The sequence below is a fragment of the Alligator mississippiensis genome, chromosome 4 (assembly GCF_030867095.1).
Source record: "Alligator mississippiensis isolate rAllMis1 chromosome 4, rAllMis1, whole genome shotgun sequence".
Lineage (NCBI taxonomy): Eukaryota > Metazoa > Chordata > Crocodylia > Alligatoridae > Alligator > Alligator mississippiensis.
The window spans coordinates 48,902,377-48,912,274 of NC_081827.1; the positions used below are offsets into that span (position 1 = coordinate 48,902,377).

General features: G+C 43.0%; 1 protein-coding gene across 3 annotated transcripts in view; it reads left to right on the forward strand.

Annotated features, from left to right (window-relative positions):
- Nucleotides 1–5,200, forward strand: part of WNT2 (Wnt family member 2) — a 34,266-nt gene extending 29,066 nt beyond the window's left edge. For 2 of the 3 annotated variants that reach the window (XM_014601015.3, XM_019492140.2), the window contains exon 5: nucleotides 751–2,846. In XM_014601015.3, the coding sequence (XP_014456501.1) occupies nucleotides 751–980 (230 nt within the window). In that variant the 3' untranslated portion in view covers nucleotides 981–2,846. Of the gene's footprint in view, nucleotides 1–750; nucleotides 2,847–4,799 lie in introns of those variants that run through there. The other variant, XM_019492131.2, reaches the window with a different exon arrangement.
- The last annotated feature ends 4,698 nt before the right edge of the window (nucleotides 5,201–9,898 follow it).

Sequence of the window (9,898 nt, forward strand, 5' to 3'; positions counted from 1 at the left end):
GACTTCTTCACTTTCTCTAGGTTTCAAACTGTACTCACCTTGTAACAGCACCACGCTAGCATTCGAAGGATACGTTGAATATGTGGGCAAATTCCATGTACCCACTAATGTTCCATATGATGGTCCTTTACCTCCAGGGCTGAGCAAGTGAGAGGCCAGAGTTATGTATCTTCTGTCTCCCAAGTAAATCCATGTGATTTATCTGCAGTGCTGAACATCCTCTAGTACTGACTCCTCAGTGAAACTTCCCATCTCTTTGTTTCAGAGAAGCTCAGTGGAGTTGCCTATGGATAATTGGTCAGGAATGTATGTCAAGGAGAAAGGTTATAAGATAAAAAACATCAGTAAAATTAAGTTAGATACTGTAACTCCAAGCAGAAATTGGCCAAGCCTAGAGCCATGCAACTAATCCCCTCCTCCTTTGATGTACAAATTCAGCTTTGCAAAATTAAACCTGCTGTAATTTGAATAATGCTACCTTATTTTACATCTTTTTGTTGCTTGACTCTGCGTTCTAAGTGATTTAATGTTGGAGAATCATTCTGCCTCTAGTCTTCTCCAGCAACAAAAAGTCTGAGATACTGAAATTAACTTGCTGTCTTTTCCCTTCTCATTCAGCAGAGATATGCTCCTTGCCTTAATGTGATCTAGTGCTTTGTAAATTGTGTTTTGCTTACTCTTTCCCTCATATTGCTGCCCTATTCTTTAAAATCTTCCCTGTCTTTTAAATGTTTTCAATTTCCATTCCAGGTTCCGTAGGGACAGCGGGTCGGGTTTGTAACCAAACCTCCCGAGGGATGGACAGCTGTGAGGTGATGTGCTGTGGAAGAGGGTATGACACTACACGCATCAGCAGGATGACCAAATGTGAGTGTAAATTCCACTGGTGCTGTGCTGTGCGCTGCCAAGACTGCCTAGAAGTGGTAGATGTACACACGTGCAAAGCACCGCAGAGTGCTGGATGGATTGCTCAAACATGACTGTACAGGGCAATGGGCACTCCAAGTGTAGGCACTGGACCTTTCTGTTCTTCACAGGGAACATTTCCAAGACATTTGATATGTTAAACACTTATCACCTGTCTCTTCCAGCGCAGGGAAGTTGCTAAATAATTATTATAAGTTATATTGTATTCGATTTACATTTCTATGGTCGTCACTTTTTTGTCGCTTAATTCTGTTGATAAAAAAATACAATTCTGAATGAAAGGCCTTATAGCCACCCACATAATTAACCAACGAAACTCATTGCCACAAGACATGCTTGAGGGCAAGAGCATGAGAAGACTTAAAAAGAAAAAAAAGAAAGGATAAAAGACGAGAAACATGCATAAGAACATCAAGAGCCAAATGAGAGAGGACAGCATCTCCTATACGTTCAAAGCATGAAGTGTGTCATGGCCTGATCCAATTCCTGTGTAAAAGAAAATCTTGAGTACTGTAATTTTTTTTTAGAAGCAACATTGTCCATCCCTGCCCTCAAATGGGAATTCTTCTGTCTTGTGGATAGCTTTGGGCTAGTTCTGTCTTCTACTGATACTTCCACCAAAGACAACATGCTGCATATTAATTCCACAGCAGAAGTTAGGTCATGATGAAAACCACAGCATATTCCATTAAACCATTATATTATCTGTTGCTTTAAAGAGTTCAGGTGATTTTTTTAAGTTACAATTTCATTTAATAGAATTAGCTGCATAAATCTGCCTTAAAAGCTTTTTCTAAAAATAAACTACTAGGTTGAACCACTGATTTTTCCACTAAAAGTTGCAATCGAAAGAGATGAAGGGAAGACATTTGTTTCTCAGGCCCCTGTCAACTGATTTTTATCTGAGTAGATCTGTCAGATTTAGAAAATTGTTGTTCACCTGTCTTTGGAGAAAGGATATTGTGGTATCCTGGGGATAAGTGCTCATATATTTTTCCCTGTTATTGGAAAACTGTGAAAACATTTGTAAAAAACTTTGATGAGACAGAATTATTTTATCTTGCTTCAACTATAATGCCTTTCAGATATTATTGTAGGGAATCTGTTTAAAACTTTGATTAAATATTGTTAAAGAGAGACTCTCAGCTCAGATGTGGGTGGGCCCTGAAGAAAATTTTTTTTTTAAGCTAGGTTCTTTACAAGCTTACGACTGTAACAAGAGTCTTACACTAGTCCTTTGTGTGGGGTCTTTGGGTTAACTTTACTTGACCAGGCATGGGCCTGGTTCAGCACAAAACAATGCCATTCTGAGATATGTAGTCCCACAGAGAACTCTAGGGTCTGTACATAGTAGGAGGGTGTCCTAGACTGAGAGTGTAAGGAACAGCTTTCCTTCAGAACAGGAAACTAAGACCTGAACTGGGCCTTGCTGCCAAGAAGTTTAGGGAATCACCCTAGAAAAAATCCTGAAAAGCAGCAAGAAATCCAGAGGGAGACAAGCTAAATCAGTGGTTCTCAATATTTTCAGAATCTGGGCACCCCTCCACAACTTTTCTGAATGTGGCGGCATTCCCAGTTGAGAGTCACCGCTGTGCTCAGCTTACCTCAGTGGTTCACAACCAAGTGCCACTGCTGGCAGGTAAAACCACTGTGTGTGCCTGCTGCACAGTCACACTGGGAAGGGCTACAGCTTAGTTGTGCACTAGGCCTGTGTGAAGTGGCAAGCATTAGATTCAGCTTCGGATTCGGCTGATTCAGAAGAACAGTGATTGGATTTGATGATTCAAATCACTGTCCCAATTACATTCGGCCAAATCAGATCTGAAGATTCAGCGCCGCTTCAGAGATTTGGCCACAGACTAAACAGGCAGCAGTCCTCGACGCCGGACACAGCTGGCTCCAGCTGGTAAGTCTGTTGTGGTGGGTGGAGGGGGGAGGGAAGGGGTGTGGGCGGGGGCAGATCAACGCCCGCACAGCGAGGGAGGGATTGAGACTGGGGCTGGGACAAGCTGCCCAGGCGGGGTAAGGAGGCGCAGGACTTGGGGAGGGGGGCTTCTGCCACTGCGTGCCGCCCATCTAGGAAGGCATGGGAGCGGGTGTGTGCCCCCAGATCCGCGCAGGGTGGACTGGGCCGCGTTGTGCTCCGGAAGGCTAGCCCCAGCCGCTCGCTGCCGGCCTGTGCTCCATAGGGCGGGTGGAGCCAGGGCTGCACTCTGGGCTGTGGCTAGCCACCCGGAGCACAGCCCTGGCTCCACCCAGCCCACAGACCGCAGCCCGGCAGTGGGAGCTTGCCTCCGGGAGCACAGCCCTGGCCAGGGAGGGGGTGGGGCAACTCACAATGCTGTGTGCCGCCAGGCCGGGAACTGCTCGTATGGTAGCTTGTCCAGCAGCTCTCGCCACTGCTGGGCAGGTACATGTGCTCCAGGATCTGCACAAGGTGGGCAGGGCTGGGGCTGCACAGGGCGAAAGGCAGAAAGTGCTGGGAGCAGGGGCTATGCCTCCCCACTGCTAGCCCAGCCAGTGTGGAGCCAGCACAAGGCTGAGTCCCTATGATGCAGTGGTGGGAGCCAGCCCAGCCTCCCCACGCCTCACAGGTGAGCAGCGGCTTTGCCCCGGCTGGGTAAGCAACAGCAGGGCACAGGGGGGCATGTGCCACTCGAAAACTCGCTGTAGCCCCACCATGGTCCCTGCTCCGACACCCTCCTCGCCTCGATCCAGAGGCACACCCCACCCCTGGCATGCCCTGCCGCCATTCACCCAGCTGGGGCAAAGCCACTGCTTGTCCACGAGGTGTGGGGAGCATCCTCAAGGACTGCTGCCTGTTTAGTCTATGGCCGAATCTCCAAACTGGCACCAAATGTTTTCCAAATCAATTCAGATGCTTCCAATTCAATTCAGAGCTTTAAATGGATCTCCTGATTCAATTCGGATTTGACTGCCAAATCTCCTCTGAATTGAATCAGCTACCAAAGCTTTGCACAGCCCTATTGTGCACACCCCCTGGAGTAGGGATCTCTGATCAGACTAAAGCAAGCAGGAGAGCTTTAGGCCTTCCCGGTCTGACCCTGCATGGTGTCTCCCAGAAACAGAGGTATGCAGGAGGTGGTCCAAGCAGGGAGGAGGACAGCACAACCCAGCTCTCCCAATTGCTTTAGATGGATCAAAGAGCCCTAATGCAGCAGGAGTGCATGCATGCTACAACCCTGCCTCTGGGGCAGTTTTACTTGGTTACTGTCTTCGTGGCAGCAGCACCTGTATCATGTCACCCCTAAAGGGGTCCTTCTTCATCCTGGTTGAGAAACACCGAGCTAAACCGAAGAGGGAAAGAACAAAATAGGAGGAATTTCAAACAACTTGATAGAAAATGGAAAGTTTCTCTGTGAAGAAGGATTGAAAAGTCTTGGGTTGTGTTAGTTTGCAAAAGGACAGCAATAAAAGAAAGGACAGGATAGAACAATGGTATTAGAGAAATAACACACAATAAAGACATGGTAAGATATGCGCTCCTGTTTATCCTTTTGCACTATTCAAGAATAAGGTTGCGTTTACATTTAATGACATTGAAAGGCAACTGTATCAAAACGGTGAAAAGGAAGCTTAAAAATTAACTGCACATAATTCAAATACACAACTGATTGCCATAGGATACCACTGAGGTAAAAAATGTAGCAGGGTTAAGGAAAGATATTTATTTAGATAAAAACATCCTGGGTTGTATAAGAAAGGATTAAATTAATGATTGAAATTAGAGAGATAAAACTTTGGACTGGAGGGCATAACTGAACCATTGCTTCATTTGGGAAGAAACATACCTTGTTAGCACATGATTGTAAAATTGTCCATTATAGGTTTTTGTGGATCTTCATCTGTAGGGTTTGGTGCGGACTCCTGTCAGAGACCATGGCAGCAAACTAGAGAGGCCACTGGTTTGATCCTGTGTAGACATTCCTAACAGAAAGAACTGAAGATACCCGTCTCTACTCTGCCTCTATATTAAATCACTGCTTTGCTAACATTGTGCTTTTTTTTTCTGTCCCCTGTTGTAATCACACCCAAGATTGTTTTTGGTGCTGGAATTTATTCCATATTATAAATCTTTGTCTCTCAGTGACCTTCAGAATTGTTAAAAATACTCAAATACTTCCTTGTAATGCTTATAAACCTATTTCTTTAAGGATTAGAAAACAAAACTGTTCTTTGACTTGACTGATTTGAAATTGTTTTCCCATATGCAAATATTTTATTTTTGTGTAAATAAACTTTTAAAAATTCATTATTCACCATACACAAGCAGTTCTTTTATTTACATGCTCTGAATAATAACATATCTTTTCTTCATTTAGGTTGTGAAAACTTTTCTCAAAGTAGTTCTGTTATATTAATGCTACCTACTGAAGAGCAAATTTCTGCTATGTTTAGTTCATCAATAACCACTGTTTTTGTGACATGTACCAGCTTCATGCTGAAAACTCTAGATTGGATAGACTAACTATTATATATAATAATGAACTGATGTTTAGAGGTGGATTCCATGAGGAATATGTTTTAGTGTTTTCTGCAAAAAATAAAATCCCCATCCAGCCTGGATAATGACATGATGTAAACTTAACTTAATGAAGATCAGTGTAGTATTGTGAGCATTTAAAAGAGATTTTGATTTTTGTATTTCAAGTGTCATGACTGAATCAGAGAACATTTGTAAACTGAGAGCAAATTTCCCTTGGATAATCCATGGGTTCAGTTTAACAACATAATTTCAGTTTGTAAACAACAGTTTACAATGTTCAGAAAACAAAAATATTATCATTGCTGCAAATGAACTTATTTCACATAGTGACATGAATGATAATGTCCATAGCATTAATCTCCATTTAAATGTATAGGGCGATTAGTACAACAGGAAGTAAACCTGCCTGAATTTAACAATCCCATCTGTAAATGTTTTGGGATCATCATATTACAGGTGGAGAACTTACTCTTCCAGAACAAACAACAGGAAATACAGAGCAAAACCATGAACATTCAGCAGGCTCATGTAAACTCTAGCAACTCTCTCATATATAAAATGTAAACTTAGAATTAATCCTTGTTACTAAGGTCATCAGTTTATTACACAAGAACTAATCTAAAATAACTAATTGTCATTATGAGCTGTTCTTTTCGTTTTTTCTTTTATGAAGATAGTAACTTGACTTGACCAAATGCCTTAAAAACCCTGTAAAACCATTCCCAGGCATGAATCTGAGATTCCTGCTACAATACATGACTAAGACTTTTCTTATGCAGCATTAGCAATTCTCAGTGCATTTTAAAAAGTTCAGGCATTTTTCAGCCTGCCCATATTCAGGGGGTGATATTAGAAACTTCAGTAATTAGCCGAAAGAATTATTCCTCTGTATTAAAATAGAAATGTGACAGAGGCCTAATTAGCTGGTGACCCTCCATTCCCCTCTGTGCTGAATACAACCATAGCCAGAAACAACAGAGATGTGCTATTGCTATTGCTCAACCAGATATTGACACTTGGACCTTTTTGTACCAGAATCTCATAGGGCTTTGGCATATTAAGTCTCCCCATTTTCCTATGAGAGAGTTTAATGCACAGATCCTCAACCCTGGCCAATGGACCAGATCCAGCGCCATCAAGTGCTGTCATCCAGTGTGTGGGGCTCCCCACAAGCCCAAGAATTTGAAAGGGGGGGGGGGGCACACGGAATGGCAGCTAACTGCTACTCCCCGCTGTTCAATTTCTGGACCAAGGTGAGCCCCATGGGTTGCAGAGCGTGGCCCTGCACACTCAATTGAATGCACAGGGCTGATCAAAGCTGTGTGAGCCTGAGCAGGGCAATGCAGGGAGGCACAGAGCTGAGTGGGTGACAGGAAGCTGAGTGGGGCAGCAGGGAGTGGGGATGAGTGGTGTAGGGCCTGACCCTGGGGTGCAGGGCTTAGTCCAGCCTGCAGCTGGCTCTGTGCCTCTTATCCAGCCAGTGTAGCCAGAAGATTGAGCACCACTGATTTTGTGTTTCTGTAAGTTTTTCAAAGAAACTGAGGCACAGAGGGGTTTAGTAACTAAGCCTAAGCCATGCAAAAGAAGAGTTCAGGAGTCCTAACTTCCCATCTCTTGGGTGGCATGGCAGACAAGTAGAGCTTACATAGCCTAAGTGAAATACTGCCTAGTGCATGAGGGTTGTGACACAGGCACTGTTGGGCACAGAATTGAGAAAGAAAGCCTGGTACCATCTATTCCAGCTATTCTGTACTGGCACCTCAACCGAACTAACAAGCACAATCTGAATTATCCCTTGGGCTGGGGCTAAATTCAGGGGGGTATAGATGTAACATAAAGCCACTTCTCCCTGTTCCTTCACTCATTTACTTAATTAGGCCCAGGCAAGAAAGGAAAAATGGAGAATCTAACCTGGTGTCTCTAACAGAGCATACAACTCAGAGCTGCAATAGCAGTGTAATAATAATACACTATATGTGCAAAAGAAAAGTTTCATGGTCCGAATTCCTACAAGCCATTTTCTCAGGAAAAGAGCCGTATTTCATACCATGTGTGACATGATTCCTGAGTTTGCTAACTGTCTGCCTGTATTTTCATTGTGGGTGTATGAAAAATAGTACAATTTATCTTATTTTGGTTGTAAATATTTCTCCCTCTAGGAGAAACTTGCCAAAGTTTTGGCTTTTCTGGGAAGAGTTTTGGTAACATAAAAATTGTTGAGATAGGCACCTCATTGACACACTGCTAATTAAAGACTGAGGTCAAGAGTTCACAGGTACGAGAAATCCTGATGATGGCAGTCAGAAATCCATGGTGCCCTTCAAGATCAATCGGCTTGAAGCAGGAAGGCTGCACAGCAGCTGCACTGTGCTGCAGATAAATGTTAAAAAGCAGGATACTTTACATTTGTCTCATTGGTTTGCTGTTTTGATATATAGGGAAATACCTGGGTCCATATACTTACGGACCCAGGTATTTGAGGTTGTCCATCAAGAACAATTCAGGAGAAGGAAATTAAATCATTCTGCAAGGGTTTTGAAAATATTTACCCTATATTTATTCATGAAGAACTGCCACTTGTCCCCAGAAAGACCTTTTAATTTCTGAAAAATATTTCTGAAACTATTTCAGATCATGCCCCAAGTTGTGAGTTTTTATCTAAAATATGGAGCTGATTCTTCTTTAGGGAAGTCTTCCATTTTTGGAAGCACAGGCTAGTAGGAGATACCAGTCTGCAGCCATCTGAATTCTTTGTAGCCATGCAAATGTCTTGGAACTGCTTATTTAGAAAATTCTGCTAGAATAACAAGGGCAGAGCTTTACTGCATGTGTCAGCACAAGAAAGGAATCGGAGCCCTTGGCCTGGTATATTAAAAGTTACTTGGACAGTTAGCTTCCATCCAGAGCAGTAACCCTGGCTTCTTTCCTGCAATTAGCAGCAGACAGATATTTCTGTAGCTCATTCTTGTCCATTCACTGCTCTGACATACTGAAAGGGTTTGTTTTTTTCATTTCCTTTGACTGTCAGATGAAAATTAGTCAGCATACTAATAGATTCACCTGTACTGTTAATACCCACCCACCCCCAAATAAAAACTTGAAAAGATTGAACCGCTCTAAACAGGCTTTCAGAACTGTTTAAAGCTAAATAAAGGTAAAAATTGTTCCCATTAAAAAAAAATTAAAAAATCAACCACTTCCCCAACCCAACCAGTGTGATGTCAGGTATTCCTTGTCAGTATTGGCAACATTTTCAAGTATGACAGAGGTGTGTACGTCCAATATTCAGACACAACTGGCTAAATGTCTTCTGATGTCCTGACAGCAACAAGCTATTTGTCAATGACTCCTTGGAGAAGCTGGATGTTTTCAACTTAGCAGGGCTGGATGGGATGTATTCCGGGGTATGGAAGGAATTGGCTGAGGTAATTTCAGAGCCATTGGAGGTCACGCAAAGGGCAAACATAGTGCCCATCTTTAAGAAAGGAAAGGAGGATTCCAAGAATTACAGACCAGTCACTCTGGAAAGATCATGGAGCAGGTCTTCAAGGAATCTATTTCAAAGTACCTAGAGGAGAACAAGGTGATCAGGCACAGCGACTCACCCAGCATAAATTCACTAAGAGCAAGTCAAGCCTGATCAACCTGATTTCCTTCTATGATAAGGTGACATGCTCTGTGGATGGTGGAAGAGCAGTGGATGTGATATATTTTGACATAAAGCTTTTGACACCATCTCTTATGGCATTCTTATTAATAAGCTATAGAAATCCAGACTAGAAGAAAGTAGTGTAAGGTAGATACATAATTGGTTAGATGTTTGTACTTGTGTTCAGTAAATAGTCATCAGTGGCACAATGAGAGCGGGGGGGTCCTCCAGAGGTCTATTGTTTGTCAAGAAGATAAATGATTTGGACAACTGGATTGAGTACACACATAGCCAATTTGTGGACAAAACCAAGTTGGGTGGAGGGCAAGGCTAGAATCCAGAATGACCCGGTTAGACTGGAGAAATGGTCCCAAATCAGTCAGATGAAAATCAACAAGGACAAGTGTCAAGTCCTGAACTTGCAATGGAATAATTAGCCAAACAAATACAGACTGGGGAATGATTGACTAGGTTGCAGTACTGCAGAGAAGGACCTGGGGTTACAGTAGACCATAAGATGAATATGTGCCAACAAGTACGTCACTGAATGGCTTTTAGGCGATGCTGACTGTACAGTAGCTCGTTACTACTGCGCAGTAGCATTGCATCACGCTTCATGCCACGTGGCGCTACTGTGCAGTAATGAGCTCCTGCACAGTCAGTGTCTCATGTAGTCACAGCCACTGGGCTGTATTAACAAGAATGTCTCTTGCAAATCAAGGGAAGTGATTTTCCTGTTTTATTTAGCACTGGTGAGGCCTCACCTGGCATATTTTGTCCAGTTTTGGATCCCACTCTTCAAGAAAGATGTGGAT